The sequence below is a fragment of the Trematomus bernacchii genome, unplaced genomic scaffold (genome assembly GCF_902827165.1).
Source record: "Trematomus bernacchii unplaced genomic scaffold, fTreBer1.1, whole genome shotgun sequence".
Classification (NCBI taxonomy): Eukaryota; Metazoa; Chordata; class Actinopteri; order Perciformes; family Nototheniidae; genus Trematomus; species Trematomus bernacchii.
In genome coordinates, this window is record NW_022987608.1 from 74,419 (window position 1) to 100,457 (window position 26,039).

General features: G+C 39.3%; 1 protein-coding gene across 4 annotated transcripts in view; it reads left to right on the forward strand.

The window, feature by feature from the left end:
* abcc9 (ATP-binding cassette, sub-family C (CFTR/MRP), member 9) overlaps positions 1 to 22,614 on the forward strand; it is a 95,499-nt gene extending 72,885 nt beyond the window's left edge. For 2 of the 4 annotated variants that reach the window (XR_004555965.1, XR_004555966.1), the window contains 8 exons: positions 2,309 to 2,439; positions 3,710 to 3,788; positions 9,125 to 9,233; positions 12,932 to 13,035; positions 13,722 to 13,855; positions 14,115 to 14,177; positions 16,793 to 17,036; positions 21,377 to 21,588. Coding sequence is in view for 2 of the 4 variants with exons in the window: in XM_034131430.1 (XP_033987321.1) it covers positions 2,309 to 2,439; positions 3,710 to 3,788; positions 9,125 to 9,233; positions 12,932 to 13,035; positions 13,722 to 13,855; positions 14,115 to 14,177; positions 21,377 to 21,514 (758 nt within the window). In the remaining 2 variants the exon portion in view is untranslated. Of the gene's footprint in view, positions 1 to 2,308; positions 2,440 to 3,709; positions 3,789 to 9,124; positions 9,234 to 12,931; positions 13,036 to 13,721; positions 13,856 to 14,114; positions 14,178 to 16,792; positions 17,037 to 21,376 lie in introns of all 4 variants that reach the window. The other 2 variants (XM_034131430.1, XM_034131431.1) reach the window with 1 other exon arrangement.
* The last annotated feature ends 3,425 nt before the right edge of the window (positions 22,615 to 26,039 follow it).

Below are 26,039 nucleotides of genomic sequence, written 5' to 3' on the forward strand. Positions count from 1 at the left end.
TTTGTGATAATTTACTGTAAGACATTCGAGGAATAGTCAATTAGAGAAATGACCTTTATACTGTTTGAGATCCAGAGATGGAAAACCTTCTTTAACTTTTAAGTGTCTTTCGTCAAACTCAAGAATTGTTTTCGCTAAGTTTCCAGAAATAGCCACTCTGTCTTTGTTAAAAGTCCTTTGGCAGATTCACTCAAAATGTTTCTGTTTTTCTACGAGATGTGGCAAGGGCCGGTTCAGTTAGATATTAGTTATCTCATCTGCACCACTCTGAAAGAAATGAAGTCTCTCTGTTTTTTTAACTATCATACCAAGAAACAAAATCCATCAGCATAGCAACAACACATCCCATAAACACATGAAACCGCTACTGAGGTCAAAAATAAAAGGTACATTTGAGTTAAAAAGACCTTAAAAAGTGGTGTTAGTATAATGTCCAGAGGTGTAAAGTAACTAAGTACATTTACTCAAGTACTGTACAATTTTGAGGTACTTGTACTTGAGTATTTCCATTTTAAGCTACTGTGTACAGTTATACTCCACTACAGTTCAGAGGTACATGGTGTACTTGTACATGTATTTAATACCTTTAGTTACTTTACAGATGTGGATGAATGATGTGAAATCTAATCAAGTGTTAAATCAGACTTTAGTTCCACCTGGAGTAAATCCACAAGCTACCCTGCAGTATACAAAGTCATTCAAACTAGCTGCTCCTTTACCAGCTTTGAGAACACTTTAATGATCAATCATTATAAAACATATCATATATATTATTCTGAAATGGACCAATCTGCACAACGACTACTTTTACTGTCGCTACTTTCACTATATTTTGATGATAATACTTTTATACTTTCACTTGAGGAACATTTTGAATGCAGGACTTTTACTGTAACAGAGTATTCCTACACTCTGGTACTTCTACTTTTACTCAAGTACAAGATCTGAGTACTTCTACTTTTACTCAAGTACAAGATCTGAGTACTTCTACTTTTACTCAAGTACAAGATCTGAGTACTTCTACTTTTACTCAAGTACAAGATCTGAGTACTTCTACTTTTACTCAAGTACAAGATCTGAGTACTTCTACTTTTACTCAAGTACAAGATCTGAGTACTTCTACTTTTACTCAAGTACAAGATCTGAGTACTTCTACTTTTACTCAAGTACCAGATCTGAGTACTTCTACTTTGACTCAAGTACAAGACCTGAGTACTTCTACTTTGACTCAAGTACAAGACCTGAGTACTTCTACTTTTACTCAAGTACAAGACCTGAGTACTTCTACTTTTACTCAAGTACAAGATCTGAGTACTTCTACTTTTACTCAAGTACAAGATCTGAGTACTTCTACTTTTACTCAAGTACAAGATCTGAGTACTTCTACTTTTACTCAAGTACAAGACCTGAGTACTTCTACTTTTACTCAAGTACAAGATCTGAGTACTTCTACTTTTACTCAAGTACAAGATCTGAGTACTTCTACTTTTACTCAAGTACAAGATCTGAGTACTTCTACTTTTACTCAAGAACAAGATCTGAGTACTTCTACTTTTACTCAAGAACAAGATCTGAGTACTTCTACTTTTACTCAAGTACAAGATCTGAGTACTTCTACTTTTACTCAAGTACAAGATCTGAGTACTTCTACTTCTACTCAAGTACAAGATCTGAGTACTTCTACTTTTACTCAAGTACAAGATCTGAGTACTTCTACTTTTACTCAAGTACCAGATCTGAGTACTTCTACTTTGACTCAAGTACAAGACCTGAGTACTTCTACTTTTACTCAAGTACAAGACCTGAGTACTTCTACTTTTACTCAAGTACAAGACCTGAGTACTTCTACTTTTACTCAAGTACAAGATCTGAGTACTTCTACTTTTACTCAAGTACAAGATCTGAGTACTTCTACTTTTACTCAAGTACAAGATCTGAGTACTTCTACTTTTACTCAAGTACAAGATCTGAGTACTTCTACTTTTACTCAAGTACAAGATCTGAGTACTTCTACTTTTACTCAAGTACAAGATCTGAGTACTTCTACTTTTACTCAAGCACAAGATCTGAGTACTTCTACTTTTACTCAAGTACAAAATCTGAGTACTTCTACTTTTACTCAAGTACAAGATCTGAGTACTTCTACTTTTACTCAAGTACAAGATCTGAGTACTTCTACTTTTACTCAAGTACAAGACCTGAGTACTTCTACTTTTACTCAAGTACAAGATCTGAGTACTTCTACTTTTACTCAAGTACAAGATCTGAGTACTTCTACTTTAAAATAATAACCCCTTCTCCCCCCCAGACGCCTCTCAGGTGCCGGAGAACTGGCCTCAGACCGGGGAGATAAAGATCCAGGATCTGTGTGTGCGCTACGACCCGATGCTGAAGCCGGTGCTCAAACACGTCAACATGTACATCGAGCCGGGCCAGAAGGTAATTATCACCGAGCTGTGACACACACACGCACGCACACACACACACACACACACACACACACACACACACACACACACACACGCACACACACACACACACACACACACACACACACACACACACACACGCACACACACACACACACACACACACACACGCACACGCACACGCATTACCGGGGGAAACTGTTTAAGATAACACGTAGAGGCTGGAATGTATGGAGGAGCAGGAGGTTCAGGGAAAGAGGGGGAAACATGAGAGCAGGATTTTACTTTGAGAATAAAAACACATTTTTGGGTATAATGTGTTACTGTGGGTGTGTGAAGGCTATGGATGTAGTTAATTCATTATCATGAGTTGGGCCTTAATAAAAAATGTCAAGTTTACTGTCAAAAGTTTATTTTAATTTTTAGAATACAATAAAAAAAAAAAGAGTCTTCTTGATTTATTTATTTTTATGCTTAGCATTAATTATGAGAGCTCAACTTTATTCCCACGTTTTACATTTGTGTTCTTAACATTTTGTCTTAATTTCCACATTTTAATTTCAATATTAATAAAAAATAAAAAGTATTCGACTGAATTCTTTAAGTGCGATTATTTTGAAAGTAAATTCCTCCTTCTGATTCATTGTGTGAATCCACAATCCTGTCTCTATTATTGGAAGTGCAGTTATTCTCAACATTTTGAATTTATTCTCAAAATATTAAATCAGGTCTAAACCGGAAAACAATATTTGTGTTCGTCAAAAACGGTATAATTCCAGAAATATGACCAGTCAAACAGAGCGTCTGACGGCAGAGACAGCTTTGTATTTACGGAGCTCCGACGTCACGTTGTTGTTGTTTACGTCCGCGGAGACATCTTGTAAACGGGCGTCATGTTGAAGTGAGAATTTATATATCTTATAAACAAGACCAGCGCCACAGTATCACCTCATACTATATCTAATAGTTGATTAATAAATCTGTGCCTCATTATTATTCCTAATACTGAAAGTTCAACATCAACAAACATTTTCCTCCCTCTCATTTTCATCCTCATGCTTTGCCCTAATACTCTTCTGTCTTGAATGCTCGTAAAGAAGTCCAGATTTTCTTTTGAACGTCGTCCTTTTCTCTGAAGTCGCAGCCATGTGTGTTTCATTAACCCGGAGACTACACTCCCTCCACACTCGGCACGTCTCTGCCACTCTCCGTCACCTCGCTGTGTGAACTCTCACCAACGTGTCACTCTGACCCTCTTCTTCCTCTCTTCTCTCCGTCAGGTGGGAATCTGCGGACGCACCGGCAGCGGGAAGTCCTCTCTGTCTCTGGCCTTCTTCAACATGGTGGATATCTTCGAAGGTAGGTGTGGTAAAGTAGTGGAGTACAAATACTTTGTTACTGTACTTAAGTACATGTTTCTGGTATCAGTACTTTACTCCACTACTTATTTTTCTGATGACTTTTTACTTTGACTTCTTACATTTTGAACCCAAATACCTGTACTTTCTACTTCTTACATTTTGAACACAAATACCTGTACTTTCTACTTCTTACATGTTGAACCCAAATACCTGTACTTTCTACTTCTTACATGTTGAACACAAATACCTGTACTTTCTACTTCTTACATGTTGAACACAAATACCTGTACTTTCTACTTCTTACATTTTGAACACAAAGACCTGTACTTTCTACTTCTTACATGTTGAACACAAATACCTGTACTTTCTACTTCTTACATTTTGAACACAAATACCTGTACTTTCTACTTCTTACATGTTGAACCCAAATACCTGTACTTTCTACTTCTTACATTTTGAACACAAATACCTGTACTTTCTACTTCTTACATTTTGAACACAAATACCTGTACTTTCTACTTCTTACATGTTGAACCCAAATACCTGTACTTTCTACTTCTTACATGTTGAACACAAATACCTGTACTTTCTACTTCTTACATGTTGAACACAAATACCTGTACTTTCTACTTCTTACATTTTGAACACAAAGACCTGTACTTTCTACTTCTTACATGTTGAACACAAATACCTGTACTTTCTACTTCTTACATTTTGAACACAAATACCTGTACTTTCTACTTCTTACATTTTGAACACAAATACCTGTACTTTCTACTTCTTACATGTTGAACACAAATACCTGTACTTTCTACTTCTTACATTTTGAACACAAATACCTGTACTTTCTACTTCTTACATTTTGAACACAAATACCTGTACTTTCTACTTCTTACATTTTGAACACAAATACCTGTACTTTCTACTTCTTACATTTTGAACACAAATACCTGTACTTTCTACTTCTTACATGTTGAACACAAATACCTGTACTTTCTACTTCTTACATTTCCCAAACAGGCTGGTTCCTTTAGTTTGAATGTGTGTCCGTTTATCCATCATTTCCTGGTCTTCTCTAAAGAAGAGGGACCAATGAAAACGTTGTCATGTTGCCGTTGTTCAGCATGGAAACATTCATTAGCTAACAATGACATTATTGTTCTATTAATATAAAGGGAGGTCAGGTACTCTTTAAAACAGCTGCTAGTTATGGGTACTTTTTACTGAAGTACATTTCAAAGCCTCTTTACTTTTACTTGAGTAAAGAAGTTTAGTCAGCACTTCTACTTTTACCAGAGTATACTCGTAAACACGAGTATCTGTACTTCTACTTGAGTAAAGCATGTGTGTACTTTTGACATCTCTCCTGTTAACAGAATCAGAGAAAGGTCCCGGTGGTTTTCCCCTCCTTTAATCTCTTTCTTTCTGTCTCTGTTAAGTGTGTTTACGTTTCATTAAAGTAAGGGGTTCTTTAGATAATGTTTTGGGAATACTTCCAAAGGTTTCCCTCAGGGTTTTTTTATCCTGAGAAGCTCTTGAGCTTCCCAGAAATCATCTCTGTTGGTCTCTTGAATCTCCCATCTTTCTCCTCAGCCGTTTGAAGATAAAAGGAGAGACTTCAAAATAAATCACTGTTGGACAGGACGGCACTTAGATCGTGATATGATGGATAAAAATAACTTTGTAGTAGTTTTCATTCTACTTTTACAGAGTTGTATTGAGCTATTGTGTGTGGTATTTGTCTATGTATATTTTCTCCAGTTCGCTGTATAAAACTGCATCTGTAAAATTAAAAATTAAATAATAAATTGAATTAAAAAACAAACGATAAATAAATAAAAATTCAACATAAAAATATAAAGAAATTAGATTAAACTCAAACGATTAAATAATGAACAGATATTAAATAAAATAAACATATACCATACTGGTCTCAAATATATACAATTACACCAGTGCCCAAAGATGCCTTCAAAATAACTTAATAATAAAACATTTGTTATACACAGAAACAACAAGAAAACAAATGTTAAACTATTAAATGATATGAAGCAATGTATAGCTCCAACATTTCACCAGTACTTACAATGGTCAGGCTTATTTAAAGCTAATTTATCTGCACATTTCTTGTTGTTCTTTATGGTTTATTGCAGCTAAATTAAATGTAAAATATCTGAGCCGTATTCCTTTCAAGATTACATCAGTTACTTCCAGCGACGTGCAGTCAGTGGAGGCAGGGGAGGCAGAGCCTCACCTGTCATACTCCAATGTAACGGAAAAACAATTAAAGAAAAACTAAATAATAATAATAATAAAATGTCTCCACTGATCTTGTGTAAATGTGATTTCTGTATGATTCCAATCGCATTTTATAGTCAAAATCAGCAAATTTGCCGAGCTCCGCTACGGGAGCGATGAGAAGTGAGGCAAGCACGAGCACTGCCTCACGTAAGCCCACAGTAACTTGCTGGAGCGCGGGCACTAATTTAGCGGGGCCACTTATTTTGTGAGCGCACTCAAGCCATTTACTGTGGGGTGAGGTGAGGCACAGATGAGCTCTGCCTCAATTCAGAATGTGTCACCCCACAGAAACTGGCTGGAAAGCGGGCCCTAAGCGCATGCCTGTTCCCATCTCACTGTAGGTCACCAATGTGATGTTTGTAGATCCCTTTATTACATTTATCCTCACCATCCATAGTCTCTAAATAACTTATTTCACGTATATATCATATTTAGGCTCGCTGGTCTTATCATACAACGGCAATGAAACAATTACATGGGGAGGCAGCCATAACCTCTGCCGCACTGAAGGGGGCGCACGTGAGCCCACAGGTTCTTGTTGCTACTGTTATTCTACCGCAAACAACAAACAAAGCTTTTGAAACTACAGGAAGATACGGAGGACTTTTACAAAACAGTAATAGAGATTGTTGTCCAGAAGGATAGCATGGATTTATATTCATCTTCAAGTCAAGGTAAGACCACAACTGTAATTAAAATGGGATCTTACTTAGAAAGAACAATCCAATATTTAGATTTTGGGTATCCTTTTGTTGATCGGTCTGTTTAAAATTAATCATAGCATCAGACTAAAAAAGCTTTTGAAAATAACAGAATATTTCGATTAAGGTCAAAATAGGCTATAATATTTGTAAATCTGACTGAAAGAGTCAGTGCCTCACCAGCCATGAACCTCACCGCACGTCACTGGTTACTTCAGCTGGTGTCAATTCCCTCGGGGCTGAACGCAACAGAAAGTAGGTCTTTTTATGAGATTTGAAGAAATATATATATTAAAAGGACACCAAAGCAGGAAAATATGGTGACGCTAACCATTGAATGACATTTAAACTCAATCAAACATGTGACTTAAACCCAAACACAGTCAGTTATAACCCTTAAGCCCGCGTCACACTGTCCCGAAATGTACACCAGATGGACACACGAATATGGAATTGTGAATTTCGCACGAAGATGGCCCCGAACTTGGTCAACAGCCGAAGCAAGTACGATGCCTACAGAAGGCCACACGATGGCACCCGAACCACACACTCCGTCATGTTTCCATAGCAACAACAACTCCCTGTCAACAGCGTAAACTCGCCTTAAAAAAAACTGGAAGTTAACCTAAATTACATTTAAGACATACAACTGCAACGAAAGTAACAAAAACAATGTAATATCCTTTTCAGTTTCACAGAACACAAATTGGGTTATTTACATAATATGTTTACATGATTTTGTTGTGCAATAAATGCAATCTCGATGTCATCGTACTATAATACGATGGCTACACGACGGCATTGCGAGGGCTTCACGTAGTCGTGTTGCCTTCCTAAGACGATCGGGCAGCTTCTTGTTTCCTTCGTATTGTCTTCGTGAGGCGAAGAATGGCCGATGGCACCGATGATCACACGAAGATGACACGATTTGACAAGATGCCCTCACGATGGCCTTACGAATGGCAAAATGGACACACGAATTCAACACGAAAATGAACCTTCGCAAGGTCCTTCGGCAATTTTTTGGCATGCCAAAGATTTTGCCGCCGCTCAAGAAGTTCCTACCGGAGCCTGAGAAACTCCACCGGCGGTCATACAATGGCTTAAGATGCCCTCACGAACGGCCCGATGTCGTTATGATCAGAGCCGAATTTGAACATTTCCTTTATCGTGTGTCCATCTGGTGTCAATTTCAGGACAGTGTGACAGGGGCTTTAGTGAATACAGATGAGATATCTAAATGGGTTTTGGTTCAACTAAAGCATTACTGGAGGTTAATTAGTCGACTGGTTTCCCCTCAGATGTCCAAACGTCCACTGTTATTATAGTGGTGTGTGTGTATGCTGGAGAAAATGTTTATTTAACCTTCATTTCGGCGCTTCTTAAACTCTCCTGCAGGTCTCTCTTGTTGTTCCTCAGTGTGTTGTATTTTACTTTTAAATACCTGACAAAAGGACTTGAAGTAGACTCTTTTTAAAAGAAGATTAAATTAAGGATTTTAAAAGCAAATTGTAATCGTATCATTCTGTTTTCACTCCAGATAAAGACCATTGCTCGTTGACCGATGATTCAGACAAAAACGAGATTACACAGTCACTTTTTCCATTACACCCACACACACACACACACACACACACACACACACACACACACACACACACACACACACACACACACACACACACACACACACACACACAGCTGGGCAGACATTTCATTAAACAGTAAATTAAGACGTGTGTTTCGGCAGCGTTTCCTTATAAAGCAGTGAAATAAAAGCAGAGCGTCCTCTCTGCTCAGAACATCCTGGGTTCATGAGCCCAAAAATATCACATTGCATGCAACATAACTAAAATATTTATGTAAGGCATTGAAAGGCAAACTAGTAGAGGAGTTTTAAATTGTAAATACAGATTTAATTGGATTGTTTTGGTTTAAAAATGCCAGAAAAAGAAGCAGTATTTTTTGACAATATAGGAAAAAATTGCCATTATTTTCTTTGTGCAGGTTTTTGTGACAGTTGCTCCATTTAAGAATGAAATAAAAGAAAAAAGAAAACAAAAATATTAATATAATCGTAGAAGTGTAAGTAAGAATGTGCAAAAAAATATAATTAAATTACTTGATCGGATGTGTTTTCAAACCTCACAAGCTAAACTATTGGACCATTTTAAATCGTGGAATACATCCATTTCATCAAATGTGCTAAACTACTCCAGGTGCCACATTTAGAGACTATAGGAGGCAAAGAAGATTTGGTTTTATTGTTGTACTAAATGTTTTTTTATGGGCTGTAATTAGAGTTATTTGTTTATTTATATTTATATTTTAGGGAAGATCGTCATCGATGGGATCGACATCTGTAAACTTCCCCTGCAGACGCTCAGGTCGAGACTCTCCATCATCCTGCAGGACCCCGTGCTGTTCAGTGGATCAATACGGTACACACACACACACACACACACACACACACACACACACACACACACACACACACACACACACACACACACACACACACACACACACACACACACACACACACACACACACAGACATACACTTAAACAAAGCTTATACACAGTATATCGTTTTTGAATAACGTCAGTATAAAAGTAAACATTACTGTTGATATAATCATTAATCAACCTAACGGTTTTTCAATATGGGATTACATTTGTTCAACTATTTTCTATCTGTGTTTTTCCTGCTGAAGAGAATGCTAAACCTACATAAGGACGACATGTAAGCAATGATAGTCCAAATGTCTAGCGCTATGTTGACTTGTTTGTGTTTCTATTGTTATATAGGGTAGTGCAGGAAAGAGTCCTAAAGCCTGGAAATAAGTCGTAATTTGACCACTTCCTGCATGGCTGAAAGTGTTTTTGGTTAGACGCCTGAAATAAGGTCTGTGGTTAACACAAGCTAAATTAATATTTTTCCATGACATAAAATACGCCAGTAAATACGCCACTGGTTAATTTTAAAACTGTGTTTTCTCAATGAGACGACTAAACGTCATCACGCCCAACATTAGCCGCCTTTAGCTTAGCGGTGGTGACGTGAAGTCATGTGACCGTGCTGTAGTTCCTTTATAGCCCAACATTAGCCGCCTTTAGCTTAGCGGTGGTGACGTGAAGTCATGTGACCGTGCTGTAGTTCCTTTATAGCCCAACATTAGCCGCCTTTAGCTTAGCGGTGGTGACGTGAAGTCATGTGACCGTGCTGTAGTTCCTTTATAGTCTAATGTTAGCTTTTTATGCTAAAGATCTTAAAGTGATGTTGATATGTGGAGATGATCCTGTTGAACACAATGTGTAAATATAAATTTGATTTCAAACATCTTGTCGAGGGAACAAGATGCTAACTTCCTACAAAAATACGTCATAACTGCTCTACTCTATGACATCAGAGCTTAAAGAAGAATAAAGAAAACCTTAGTAGTGACATTAAATTTCAAGCAAAGCCTGAAACTGCAGCAACCAGTGAATCATTAACAGAGAGGAGTGAGACGTGTTTGTCCTGAAGACTTGTGTCACATGATGACACACAGTCACAGCTGTGGGGTCAGCAGGTCAAACCAGCTGGAAATCTGAGTGTTTCACAGACAGCAGAACGTGAGGAGGTCTTCTTCTTCCTCTTCCTCCTCTCCCTCCCCCTCCCCCTCCTCCTCCCTCTCTGTTTGTATTAGTAGAAGACACGTTGACTCTGTGTTTGTTATAAAAGACAAAGAGCATGTGCTATTTGTTTGGACAGATATGGCACTCTGCGTAACTGTGTGTGAGAGAGACAGAGAGTGTGTGAGATACAGAAAGTGTGTGTGTGTGTGTGTGTGTGTGTGTGTGTGTGTGTGTGTGTGTGTGTGTGTGTGTGTGTGTGTGTGTGTGTGTGTGTGTGTGTGTGTGTGTGTGTGTGTGTGTGTGTGTGTGTGTGTGTGTGTGTGTGTGTGTGTGTGTGTGTGTGTGTGTGTGTGTGTGTCTGTCTTGGCGTTTCTCCCGTTTATGTGAACGTAAGCCCGGGGTGAATGGTCGACAGTAACTGTTTCTCTTTATTATCTGAGATGTCCTGACTCCACCACGGAGAATTTAGAGGAGTTTAAATATTGAGAATAACCAAGGGAATTAATTGAGTGTAACATTAACAACAATAACCGCCAATAACCTAATGTGACAAAGAGATGTATTTTATCTATTTGTGCTGTATGTAAGGTAAACTGCATCATTCAGTGTCTTATCTAAAGAAAATAAAAAGCTCTACTTAGTCATGAGCCGCTTTCACACCAAGTACTTAGTTCCCAGCACTGATGGCGCATTTCCACTACAGCGCGGAGCTCGCTTTAAGCGTGCCGTGCCGTGTCCGGCCCGTTTTTGGTTGCGTTTCCACTTGGCGTAGTTCCGGCTAGCGGGTACTTTTTCACAGTTTTTCTGGCCCCATAAAATCGAGGTTCTTAGCGGGCCAACAACGAGGCTGAGTCGGGCTGAGTATGCTAAACTAGAGAGAGAGAATCGCTGTCAAGGGGGCTACAACTACAACACAATGAACATATTTGACCGTGATTTAATTGTAATACACGTTTCAAAATGATGCCGAAGTAACAACATACTGATACCGGTTAGTAAACACCATGAATTAATGCTTTGTCAAGTCTGCAGACAGACGGCAGGCGAAAAACCTTTTAAAATGCGTGTTTTCTGAATGGAGATCGGCTAAGCTAACGTAGTATATGCTCCGACTGTCCACACTCACAACAACGGCCTACAGACATAAATAAACCAGCGTCTGTATTCTCCATGACACAGACAGTCTGTGGTTTGTACTTGTTTCACTTCTGTCTAGTTTCTGAACAGATATGAGGAGCTGTGAGCTCTGAGTGCTAACAGCTAACGGCTGATGTTGGTTTTCTGTGGTTCTCATTGAAGATGACGTCACGGCTCCGCCTACACTGCGTTACTATAGTTACTGCCCCAGCTACTAAACTGTAATGGAAATGCAGCATAAAGTGAGCCTGGCCTACCAAGGCCTAACGAGGCCTAGCTATACCGAGCGAGGCCGAGCGAGGCCCTGTCGTGGAAATGCGCCATTAGTTCCCAGGGTTAGGGTTCCAGTTCCCCCATGGAACTAAGAGCAGATCGCGTTCACACCGGAATAAGTTCCCTGAGGAAGATTAGGCAAATGAAGCCGCTGACGTCACTTCTTCTTCTTCTGCTTTGGGTTTACTGGCAGGCCGCAAACAACTTCACGGCGTATACTGCCACCCGAAGTCCCCGGCCGGAAGTCCCCGGAGTTGAGGACTGGCTTCAGTAGAAGCTGCTGGGACTCCCAGCAGCTTCTACTGAAGCTGAGTAGAACGCAGACACCTCCTCATCACTCCACCGCTCCCACGTTTTTTTTTGTGTTGCCATAAGTTAGTCTCTCTCCGTTGGTGCGCGGGGCTAATGCTAATGCTAATAATGCTAATGCCAGCAAATACAATGGCGGCTTCAAAAAACTTTTCAGAGTTTTACGGGGCGTGGTTTGCAATTCGCCCAGCCAATCAGAAATTGGTACTTTTTCTCCCCAGGATAGTCCCACCTCTCTAGCAGGCACTAAAAAGGGGGGAAAAGTTCTCTGAACTAAGTTCTCTTTTTGGTGTGAACGCAAAATCCCAGGAACTAACGGAACTAAACGGGAAAAGTACGGGTAAAAGTACTCCGGTGTGAAAGTAGATGTAGTAGGTGATTGAGTAGATGGGAATAAACACTAAATATATACATAAACAGTAGAAATACATATCTTAAAAGTATTTTTAATAAAGTTACAGATCTTCATGCATCTTTATCCAGAATCTCACAAAATTCTGTGCCTTTTTTTAGACTTTTTTGACCATTTTAGTGCAAATTTCACAGCATTTTTACAGTTAAAATGTGACGGTCAAAGACTAACATATCTGTGTGAGTTGATGGAAATAACGGGCTTCTTTTGCGTGCATTAAATAAAGAATTAATAAATGAAAGGTAGATACTGGTAATACCTCTTACTTTAGACATTGTTAACTTTCTTTCTGTAGTATATAACAACAGGTAGATGCATCTTCCCATTGCCTTCTGACTCCTGTAATTAAATATGTACAAATACTGAGAGATATTGCATTTAATTGCAGGTTTAATCTGGATCCAGAGAGGACGTGCAGTGATGATCGGCTCTGGGAGGCGTTAGAGATCGCTCAGTTGAAGAACATGGTCAAAACGCTGCCTGGAGGGCTAGGTAATCGCTTAAAACCACAGAATTTTTTTTTTTTATAGCACCCTTAAGTCTGTTTTTAACTCCTGCAGGAAGAGTTGATTATCATGTTGAATTAAGGTGTAATTTATGCATTTGTTTGTTACATTACATTACATGTCACTTGTTAGATGCTTTTATCACAGTGTGGACAAGTGTCTTGCCCAGGGACACAACGACATGCTGACTGCAGTGGGACTCGAACTTGCTATCCCCTGCTTCAAAGTTCAGCGCACTAACCCACTGTGCCACAGCCTCCCCTTATATAGTGTAATACATCTCCAATGCTTGTATATATATTTTAGATTTCACATGTGAGACACTGAAAAGTCAATTAATATGTACATTTCTCACATGTTGATAGTCCGAATATTTTAAATATGAGAAATGTAGGGATGTAACGATGCATCGTGAACCGGTTAAAAATCAGTACAGAGCATACATTTCAAGCTGCACTTTATTTTGATGTGGGGTTTGCTTTCAAAATCCAATTATGTATCATCTCATGTGTCATAATTTGTCCGAAGCTCATTCTGTTAAATTTTTTTTAAAAAAACATGAGAAAATCGTATCGTGAACTTAAAACCGTGAATCGAATCGTGAGTTGAGTATATCGTTCCATCCCTAGTTTTAAAGTGATGCGTTGTAAAGTGTAATGTGTGTGTTTTCAGACGCGGTGGTGACAGAAGCCGGGGAGAACTTCAGCGTGGGTCAGAGGCAGCTCTTCTGTCTGGCTCGGGCCTTCGTGAGGAAGAGCAGCATCCTCATCATGGACGAAGCCACCGCCTCTATAGACATGGCCACGGTGTGTGTGTGTGTGTGTGTGTGTGTGTGTGTGGTGTGTGTGTGTGTGTGTGTGGTGTGTGTGTGTGTGTGTGTGTGTGTGTGTGTGTGTGTGTGTGTGTGTGTGTGTGTGTGTGTGTGTGTGTGTGTGTGTGTGTGTGTGTGTGTGTGTGTGTGTGTGTGTGTGTGTGGTGTGTGTGTGTGTGTGTGTGTGTGTGTGTGTGTGTGTGTGTGTGTTGCATCTTCTCTGAAATTAACGTGAAAAATGTTTCTTCTTGCAGGAAAACATCTTACAGAAAGTCGTGATGACAGCGTTTGCAGACCGGACCGTCGTCACAATCGCAGTAAGTCTCTCCGTCTCTTCTTCTACTGATTGTTGTTGTTGTTGTTAAAAAGCAATAACAACACGAGATTTATTATAACCAGTTCAACAACTTCCAGCAGTTTCATTGTGCTGAGGTCAGGGTTTCCCACACATAGACTTTACTTGGGCGGGCCGCCCAGGTATATTAACGACCGCCAAAATATATTTCACGACCCATTTCGTTTTTGTTTTTTTTATCTGTCCGCGACCACGACGCCATCTGCGATCGATTAACTAGTGGACAATGATCCCTCGCTCTACGCCTCCTGTACCCAGGCCCGGACTGGCCATCGGGAGGACCGGGGGGTTTCCCGATGGCCTGGCCTGTTAAAACCCTCCTATTGTCTTCGTTTCCCCCCCCCCCCTTACTTTGGTGTTTGCGGTGTACTGCTATTACATTAACACAAAAACCATTAATCATCACCACATTTCATTTAACACCCTTTCAAACTGTAAATATTGTATCAGACTACTGGTATACATGAACAAACAATAGACACTGAACATGTATTGCGTGTGCCAGGTGTGATCCATGTGGGGGGATGGGCACATAAGAGCGGGGTGTGTTGTGTGTGTGTGTGTGTGTGTGTGTGTGGTGTGTGTGTGTGTGTGTGTGTGTTGTGTGTGTGTGTGTGTGTGTGTGTGTGTGTGTGTGTGTGTGTGTGTGTGTGGTGTGTGTGTGTGTGTGTGTGTGTGTGTGTGTGTGTGTGTGTGTGTGTGTGTGTGTGTGTGTGTGTGTGTGTGTGTGTGTGTGTGTGTGTGTGTGTGTGTGTGTGTGTGTGTGTGTGTGTGTGTGTTTTATCTGATCCGGATGGTTACTAATTCCTTTTCTTCATGGCGGTCATGTTTGACCTTGAACACCATGGGTGTTACAAAGTTGACTAAATCATCCAAAACTCAATGAAAGTGGTGATCAGCCATTTGATATGTTCAAATGTCTACTGTGAAGGATATCATAAAGCCTTAATGCAATCGAATGTAAAACAAAAAAGTTATGATTGATTAAGAGGCCTGTTGGCCTGAGGATTTCTTTTTTTTGTATGTATTGTGAACGCAACGCTGCGCAAATGTGGGTCTGCCTCACACGGGGTGACTGGCTGTCTACATTATGTGGCCTGCCGACATGGCCACTGTCATACAGATCATAAATCAAAGCCCTTGATTGGTCTCTGTGTGTCATTCAAGCTCGGGGTAACCTCAGCTCAGATGAGGTAAAGGACTCTCTGAGTGTTTAGATAGTTAACTTCGTCTAAGTTCTCAGTGGGTCTCAAACGGTTTGGTCACCATTTATGTAAACACATATTTCCATTTGGTGGGGGAGTGATTAGTCAAATATGCATGAATAAATAAATAAAAAAGTTAACTAGGTGAAAAAAGGTAAGATAAACTTTTACAAACTAGTCTTTGCTGCTGCCTCAAAGAAGAGAGGAGGGAGAGGAGGGAGACAGGAGAGGAGGGAGAGAGGGAGACAGGAGAGGCTGGTTCAGGAGCACAGACACACTCACAACTATAAATGAACCAAAAATAAATAAATAAACAAGTTTCCGTGTTTTTTCATATTGCAATGGTATGTTATTGGTTATGGCCATGATTTTATGATTATTGAAATGTATACAGTTCTGTTTCATATAGGTGTTCCCATAGATCTAGTCTCTTTATTTTCCCCTCAAAATGCACCAGATGCATTTAACTCCAAAATAAAAAATAAAACCTTACCGGGGGAGCATGCCCCCGGACACCCCTAGAGGATTTGAGGTCCACCCCCACTTAAAATCACATGGATAGGTTCCTAAATACATTTACAATGTTGTTTATTTGTGGGTAGTAGATTTAAACTACAGGGCCATCACAATGGGCAGCAACGCTGTGAATATTCACAAATAAATCCAGCAAAATGGCACAAAGAAAACTGGTAGTTGCCTGGCTGGGTGTTTAAATGTCCGGCCTGACTGATTGTCTCGGTCCGGCCCTGCTGTACCTGCTCGCTCTGCCATCGCGTGAAGGGTCTGCTCACAAGCGACCAACAGAAAGGTTCATGTTAATGCTGTTGCACGTCACACAGGCACGTCGCACAGGCACGTCGCACAGGCACGTCGCACAGGCACGTCGCACAGGCATGTCACCTCACCCTAACCCCGCCCCCCGCCCCCGCCCCCGCCACATGTACATTTCAGATCTGTGGGAAGCACTGGAGGTTCACGGTTAGTTTTGTCCAATAGATGCAGACATGTAGCTCCTTTTCTCTCTGAGCTCCATGTGCAGTATATTCCCTTTAGATATGCTTAATGCATTTCCTTTTCCTGAACCTTTCTCACTTTCTGTTTCTCCACTAAATATGTAAAAAAGTTGATATTCCAGATGCATTTAGGGTCTTAAATGCTGACTTTTTGCTCTTTCTGTGATACTGTCTTGTCGCACTTTTCTGTCCTTTTACACATTTCTTTCTCCCATCCTCCCTTCTTCTATCCCCTCTCGTTATGATTTTTTCCCACCATCCTCTTCCTCCTCTCTCTTCCTCCTCTCTCCTCTTTCCTCCTCTCTCTTCCTCCTCTCTCCTCCTCCTCCTCCTCCTCCTCCTCCTCCTCCTCCCCTCAGCACCGTGTGTCCTCCATCTTGGACTCAGAGCAGGTGTTGGTCTTCTCTTCTGGTCTCTTGGTGGAAAGTGACTCTGGTCCCAACCTGTTGTCTCAGGAGGAAAGTCTCTTCAGTGTGTTAGTGAGGACTCACAAGTAGACCCTCCTCCTCCTCTTCCTCCTCTTCCTCCTCCCCTTCTTCTTCAATTTCTCTGTTTTCCACTGGTCCTCCTGGCTGAGTCAGAGCTGCAGTCTGGGACAGTCTGGTTGGTATCACGTCAAAACTTCTGCATGCTCTTCTGTGGACGTGTTATAAGCATGCGGTTCCCTTTAAAGGTCCCCTATTATACTGTTTTTCATCAATATATCACAGGTCTCAGATATATCCAGAGCCTGTCTCTGATTGGCTGAAACACCAAACAGATCATTGCAGCATCCCATAATCCCCTCTGTTTCAGCCCTGTTTCCAAAGTGCTGATTCTCTGTCTGTTACTTTAGATGAAAATAAGGAGCCCCTCCCCACGCCCCTCTGAGAGAGATTTGGTTACAAAGAACACAATGGTGCTCTAGGAGGACATTCAGGTGATAAGGGGGGGGGGGGGGGGGAGGGGGTTATCTTGGTTGCTGATTGGCTAATGGTTACACAAGACAAAACATCGTTATGACATAAAGTGGCCAAAATCTGATCAGCTCATTTTCAGACAGGTTTTTATAGAAATGGATCAAAAAGAGAGAGAATCTTTGTTCCTGAAACTTTCAGAGTCTCTTTCCACAGAGGGGACACATGTTGATGTAGAAGAGACATGAAGAAGAGGGGACACATGTTGATGTAGAAGAGACATGAAGAAGAGGGGACACATGTTGATGTAGAAGAGACATGAAGAAGAGGGGACACATGTTGATGTAGAAGAGACATGAAGAAGAGGGGACACATGTTGATGTAGAAGAGACATGAAGAAGAGGGGACACATGTTGATGTAGAAGAGACATGAAGAAGAGGGGACACATGTTGATGAAGAAGAGACATGAAGAAGAGGGGACACATGTTTGATGAAGAAGAGACATGAAGAAGAGGGGACACATGTGATGAAGAAGAGACATGAAGAAGAGGGGACACATGTTGATGTAGAAGAGACATGAAGAAGAGGGGACACATGTTGATGTAGAAGAGACATGAAGAAGAGGGGACACATGTTGATGTAGAAGAGACATGAAGAAGAGGGGACACATGTGATGAAGAAGAGACATGAAGAAGAGGGGGACACATGTTGATGAAGAAGAGACATGAAGAAGAGGGGACACATGTTGATGTAGAAGAGACATGAAGAAGAGGGGACACATGTTGATGTAGAAGAGACATGAAGAAGAGGGGACACATGTTGATGAAGAAGAGACATGAAGAAGAGGGGACACATGTTGATGTAGAAGAGACATGAAGAAGAGGGGACACATGTTGATGAAGAAGAGACATGAAGAAGAGGGGACACATGTTGATGAAGAAGAGACATGAAGAAGAGGGGACACATGTTGATGAAGAAGAGACATGAAGAAGAGGGGACACATGTTGATGTAGAAGAGACATGAAGAAGAGGGGACACGTGTTGATGTAGAAGAGACATGAAGAAGAGGGGACACATGTTGATGAAGAAGAGACATGAAGAAGAGGGGACACATGTTGATGTAGAAGAGACATGAAGAAGAGGGGACACATGTTGATGTAGAAGAGACATGAAGAAGAGGGGACACGTGTTGATGTAGAAGAGACATGAAGAAGAGGGGACACATGTTGATGTAGAAGACACATGAAGAAGAGGGGACACATGCTGATGTAGAAGAGACATGAAGAAGAGGGGACACATGTTGATGTAGAAGAGACATGAAGAAGAGGGGACACATGTTGATGTAGAAGAGACATGAAGAAGAGGGGACACATGCTGATGTAGAAGAGACATGAAGAAGAGGGGACACATGTTGATGTAGAAGAGACATGAAGAAGAGGGGACACATGCTGATGTAGAAGAGACATGAAGAAGAGGGGACACATGTTGATGTAGAAGAGACATGAAGAAGAGGGGACACATGGTGATGTAGAAGAGACATGAAGAAGTGGATTTTGCATAATAGGTGACCTTTAACCAACATCTAAAAACGACCTTCAGTGCTTTGTAGAATTAAGTAATGCATGCTCACTCTTGTATCATCATGCCACTCTTTCAGACTAAGATGCCCAGATGTCATTTAGAATAGAATCCTTTATTGTCATTATACAGGTCAAGATCAAGAATACAGAAAAACAAACAAGAGACGTTCAACATTCAGGAGACATACAAACAACAAGCATTCATACTTTATATCAAATTCTCGGGGTAACATGTATTTTGAGACCTGCAGTTCACCCTAGAATATCCCACTTGGTTTAAACTACACATTAAATAAAGTTTAGGAGCATTTAGGTCGTGTTTTACCGTACATGCAGACATAATTATCCCATTCGGCCTCTAATAAGCTGATTTGCATCCCAGCACTACGCAACAAGCAACATTGGTTTTCAAGGCGTTTCCATTACAGTTTAGGAACTGGGGCAGTAACTATAGTAACGCAGTGTAGGCGGAGCCGTGACGTCATCTTCAATGCGAACCACAAAACCAACATCAGCCGTTAGCTGTTAGCACTCAGAGCTCACAGCTCCTCATATCTGTTCAGAAACTAGACAGAAGTGAAACAAGTACAAACCACAGACTGCCTGTGTCATGGAGAATACAGTCGCTGCTTTATTTATGTCTGTATAGGCCGTTGTTGTGAGTGTGGACGGTCGGAGCATATACAACGTTAGCTTAGCCGATCTCCATTCAGAAAACACGCATTTTAAAAGGTGTTTCGCCTGCCGTCTGTCTGCAGACTTGTCAAAGCATTAATTCATGGTGTTTACTAACCGGTATCAGTATGTTGTTACTTCGGCATCATTTAGAAACGTGTATTACAAATAAATCACGGTCAAATATGTTCATTTTGTTGTAGTTGTAGCCCCCTTGCCATCACTAGTTTAGCATACTCAGCCCGGTTGTTGGCCCGGAAAGAACCTCGATTTTGGAGAGCCAGAAAAACTGTGAAAAAGTACCCGTTAGCCGGAACTACCCCTAGTGGAAACGCAACAAAAAACGGGCCGGGCACGGCACGCTTAAACCGCGCTCCGCGTTGTAGTGGAAATGCGCCTTAAGTGTCTCTTTATATATTTATTGTATTGCAGTATATTTAGGGGACAGTTTCATAAAGCACTATGTGTTATACACTCTTTTATAATGTCATTTTAGAAGTTCATGGAAATGAATCCTGAAAACCACCAACGTTTCAATCGTCAAAGCAATAAGAGTTTAAATGTAATTATTTTATTGACATTTCCACGTCTCCCAGTGCCTAATTCTTGCTTCAGGAGACCAGGAGTCAGCATTCAGCTAAACTCCTTTTCTCTGGAACCAACTCCCTGTTTTAATCAGAGAGGCAGAGAGTGTCAAGACTTTTAAGAAGGTTTTTAAAGCCTTCGGTTAGAGCTGGCATTTCATGGTATTCACTTTATTTTATTTTTATGGTAATTCATTTGAATGTTTTATGTATTTTTATTGTCTTTTGTTGTATCTTATTTTGGTTTATCATCATCAGCAGCAGCAGCTTTATTGAAGAGACTCAAGGTCCATTTTTTAAAAGACATACAAGACTCAAATATAAATGAAAAAAGGCAGTTATACCAATAGGCGCGTTCACACCGGAGTACTTTTCCCAGTATAGTTCCGAACATTTGCGTTCACACCAAAAAAATCCGGAACTAGAACTTAGTTCATGAGAACCTTTTCACCCCCTTTTCAGTCCCTGCTAGAGAGCAGGGACTTTCGTGGGAGAAAAAGGTTCCCATTTCTGATTGGCTGGGCGGATTGCAAACCACGCCCCGTAAAACTCCCAAAAAGTTTTGTGAAGCCGCCATTTTATTTTCCTGGCATTAGCATTATTAGCATTAGCATTAGCCCAGCGCACAAACGCAGAGAGACTAACTTATGGCAACACAAAAAAAAACATGGGAGCGGTGGAGATGAGGAGGTGTCGGCGTTCTGGCGATTTACATACAGTGGAAGGCTTCAGTAGAAGCTGCTGGGAGTCCCAGCAGCTTCTACTGAAGCCAGTCCAGTCCCCAACTCCGGGGGACTTCCGGCCGGGGACTTCGGGTGGCAGTATACGCCGTGAAGTTGTTTGCGGCCTGCCAGTAAACCCAAAGTAGAAGAAGAAGTGACGTCAGCGGCTTCATTTGCCTAATCCTCCCTCAGGGAACTTATTCCGGTGTGAACGCGATCTGCTCTTTAGTTCATGAGAACTAAAGAGTTCTCATGAACTAAGTACGGCAAAGTACTTGGTGTGAAAGCGCCTAATGTTTCCACAGAGGTGACTGGTATCGTACAGAACTAACCCTAGCAGCATAATGACTAAATTATGAGTTTAGTTGTATTTCTATTTGTATTCCACACACTATCTTATCTTCTCGTCTTGCTCTAACTCGCTGTAATGTTTTGTGATATTGGGCTATACAAATATTGATTGATATATTGCTTTGTCTCCGCAGCACCGCGTCCACACCATCCTCGAGGCCGACCTGGTCATCGTGATGAAGCGAGGAAACATCTTGGAGTACGACAAACCGGAGACTCTCCTGGAACAAGAGGACGGGATGTTCGCCTCCTTCGTCCGAGCCGACATGTAGACTCGAGTCGGTCAGAAACTCTCCACAACTGACAGACATTATCCACTGCTTTTTACTTTTTTAAGGTGTTTTCTACACTTCTCTGTGACTCTGCGACAGTGTGGTGAGGACGGTAATGTGCGACGATAACAAGAAGCTTCTTCAGATCCAGAAACATTATCTTGAACTTGAACTTGAATCAGTCAGTTGATCAAATACTGCCTTTTTAATTCAGAAATGACATGTAGAAACCCTATTTATCATTTAAACGATAATCCAATTCGCTTTTTATGAACCAGGTTATCCAATTTCCGTATTAAAAATAGAAAGTACACATATCCTGGGAGTTTTTAGGTACATTAAAATGTAGAAATTAGGATTTTTTAGGGGACTTTTATGTCCAATTGTAATATAAATGGCTTTATTTGGATTTAAAATAGATAACTTGAGATAAATATGGCTGCAAACTAGTGGACAAATATACATTTCTTCATAAAAAGGAATAACTATTGAGATATTTCTACAATTTCAGGTGTTTTAAGGCAGAATGTATGAGTGTATAAGGCTTTCTGTAAATGATCATTACGGATTTACATTGCAGTATATTGGAAAGTTATTACATTTATTTTAAACACGTATCAGTGGTATTACTCTCGAGCACAATAATAAGGAGGGGAGGAACTTGTATTTTTAAATATCTGAATGTTGGCTCTGGCCAGTTGTTTCTGCATCGTGCAGTTTTTAAATAATATGATCTGATATTTTAGATGTGTGCTTTATATTTCATGTGACATAGAAGTAAAACTGATAGAAGCTGCATCCAAAATGTCCTGGAAGATTTGTCCCATCATATCAGGGGTTTGAGGACAACACACTGACGTCTCTTTGCTTTAACTTTCGGATCTTTTTGGGGCACATTTCTGAAATGTGTTCAAGGAAATCAACATTGAAGGATTTGCATTTTTCCAATTTTTGACGGCAAAAATAAACTAGGAGTTCAAAGCTGTTTTATTTTATTTGTTCGCAAACACTTCCTTTGGGACGAGATAAGCAGAGGTGTTTGACCCAATCAGAAAACACAGGAGTGTGTGTGTGTGTGTGTGTGTGTGTGTGTGTGTGTGTGTGTGTGTGTGTGTGTGTGTGTGTGTGTGTGTGTGTGTGTGTGTGTGTGTGTGTGTGTGTGTGTGTGTGTGTGTGTGTGTGTGTGTGTGTGTGTGTGTGTGTGTGTGTGTGTGTGTGTGTGCGTGGCGTGCGTGCGTGCGTGCGTGCGTGCGTGCGTGCGTGCGTGCGTGCGTGCGTGCGTGCGTGCGTGCGTGCGTGCGTGCGTGCGTGCGTGCGTGCGTGCGTGCGTGCGTGCGTGCGTGCGTGCGTGCGTGCGTGCGTGCGTGCGTGCGTGCGTGCGTGCGTGCGTGCGTGCGTGCGTGCGTGCGTGCGTGCGTGAAGAAGGCAGAGATATATCAGAAACAAATCCAAAATGTGCTTTTCACTTTCCAAAGACCCTTTTTTTCTTTACTCTTATGATATTTAGAAATAGTATAACCCGATGTTTTCACTTATCAGATATCAAACTGACTGATAAAACATTTGATCATTCATTGAGTATGAAGCCTGTTAATGTTCTCAAATTGAACCTGGAAGAAAAATAAATGAGCAAAACAATAAGATGATCAAATGTGAGCAAACATGCAACAGCATATCAGGGGTTTTTATAGAAAGATATGGTATGAAGCCCCTCTTTAGACAAAACCCTGGTGTATTATGGCTATTTCTTTGGTCCAAATAAAAATAATAAAAAATAATGTGAGCTCCAACCTTGTAAAGGGAAGCAATGTGGTTTATTGACCAACAAATAAGTAATACAAAATGTTTTAAAAAAGCACAATTTTCCTCTAAATGTACGAAAAAATCATGAAAATTCTTCTTGTTTTTTCTTTTTTGGTGTTGTTTTCAAATGTGACCCTCCTCCCCTCGGCTCCATATCTCCGGTCATGAATCATGAGTTTAATTTCAATTTAATTTCCATGAGTTGGGTATTTTATTTCTCCTAAATGCTATCTTTTCTCTATCAGTTGTATTTCTGTGCAGCTCTAGTGAAACACTGAAGGGTCTCTCTCAGTCTGAGACCCCGCTGTCTGTCTGCGTCGTGCTTTGCTGAACAAATATTATCCTGTGGGGACAAAAGACCCCAAAATGTACTCCCATTGACTCACATTCACTCCCATTAACCCCTGATATATTTAAAGGTTACTGTGCACTAAAAGATTTTTTTCTCAAAATATTAAGAATTTCTCACAAAATATTAAAAAGAAATCTCAAAATATGAAAAAAAAAAATCTCAATATTAAGAATTCTTTTCGCAAAATATTAAGAATTCTTTTCGCAAAATATTAAGAATTTTCGGAAAAATCTTACGATTGGTTGGCAAAATATTACGATTTTTTTACGATATTTTCGCTAAATATTACAATTTCTTTCGATAAATATTAAGATTTTTTTCGCTAAATATTAGGATTTTTTTCCGTAAAATATTAAGATTTTTCCCGCAACATTTTAAGAATTTCCCCAAAAATCGTAAAAAAACAATCCGCAAACTATTACGTTTTTTTCTCAATATTAAGATTTTTTTCTCAAAATATTAAGATTTTTTTCTCAAAATATTAACAATTTTTCTCAAAATATTAACAATTTTTTGCAAAATATTAAGAATTTGTTCTCAAAATGCCCATTTCTGCAAATTTAAGGCATTTTAAATATACTTTATTGGAAAAGTATGATTTACTGATCTGGAAATCTCAAAATATAAAAAATCTTAAAATGTTGAGATTTTTTTTCCAAATATTCAAAATTATTCTCAAAAGATAACGATTTTTTTTCAAAGTTGTAACTTATCCCTTCATATTGTTTTGACATACTTTGTATCTGAAAATAACTAGAGACATTATTAAAAGAATCATTCAGTATGTCAAAATACTGAAGTTATAATAACGTTGAAATATATATATTTCTTAAGTTAATTCAACATTTCTTTCCTTATCCAGACACAAAAGTCTTCCATTAAATTCGTGTGAGGTGCTTTTGTCCCTTTTTTGTATTTTTGAGATTAATTATACTCACTTTGCTTCCTAATGACACGTTTTAAATGACTTTGTACTGTACAGACGAAATGCCATATACATTATTTTGCAAGAATTTCATTCATTTTGTTTTTTTGACAAGAAAGCAGTATCAATTGTCATCTTTACATCTTATATCTCATGTTTGTTCTTTTTATATAGAAAATGCATCGTGTGGGTTTATTTATCTTTGACAGCCCATTGTAACACAGTAAACACTTAAAGCATAAAAGCACATTTGAATGTTATAACAATGCATCTTAGTACCGTTTGATTTCATTTTTACTATAAATGTATGTACGTGTACATTCTGTATATCCAAGACTTTTTATCTCGCTCAGTATTATTATTATTATAATGTGTGCCTCAGTTTTTTTTACACTTAAAATGATAATAAAGGGTTTTGAGTGACTTAAGCCTTCTTGTTTTTTTCTGATGTCATACAATAAGTTGCTAAAGGGCGCCCCCTGGTGGCTGAGCGTCACATCTCTACATATCAATTCTACTTTTTAAAATAATTAAAATGATTTCTGAGAGCCAAAAATATGCCAAGGAGTATGTCAGAGAGAGAGAGATTAATTGTATATTTATTTATTAATTTCCCTATATTTAAGGCTATTACATGTTTAATTATATGTTAATTATTTCTATATTTTAGGCTTTTAATGTATATTTATTTTTCAATATTGTAGACAATAGATGTATATATATATATATATATATATATATATATATATATATATATGTCTATAGTTTAGGCTATTACATTTATATATATTTTCTGTATTCAAGGCTATTTAATATATATTTATTATCACAATGCAAACATTCTTAACATGTCTTAACCCACTGACCATGTCTTAACTCTTGACCGTTTTCATTTCATTCAAACTTAGTAGTAAGTATTCATATTCACACAAGTCTGTGTGGTTGTATTTATTAACAGCTATCCATTTAGTATATATATATAATTATATAATATAACTGAGGACTATTTACAAATTGTTTTTTTTTATAAAAGATAAATTAATCTGTTTTTATTTTTAAATTGGGATTTTGTGTGAGAGGTCCGTTTTGGACTGAAAGGAAAAAAAAAAAAGTTCTTTTAAATTAATTTTTTTAAATACTGATTCAAAGTCCAAATTTCCTTTCCTTTTTATTTTAGCACCAATAAAAAAAGTTTGGAAATAAGGTAATGTCATTACTAAATGCACGTGACTTTAAATGTTATAAAAAAGTTCTCCTTGATTTTTGTAAATACTGATTCAAAGTTACGTGCATAAAGTTATGACATTAACTTTTTGAGATCTTTTTATTGGTGCTATTGTTTGTTTTATCAAACAATTCCAACACGTTTTCTTTTAAACACATAAATTAGTCATTTTCAAGGGAGGTTTTTATTCGTTTGGCTTTAAACGTCGTGTTTTCCGAGG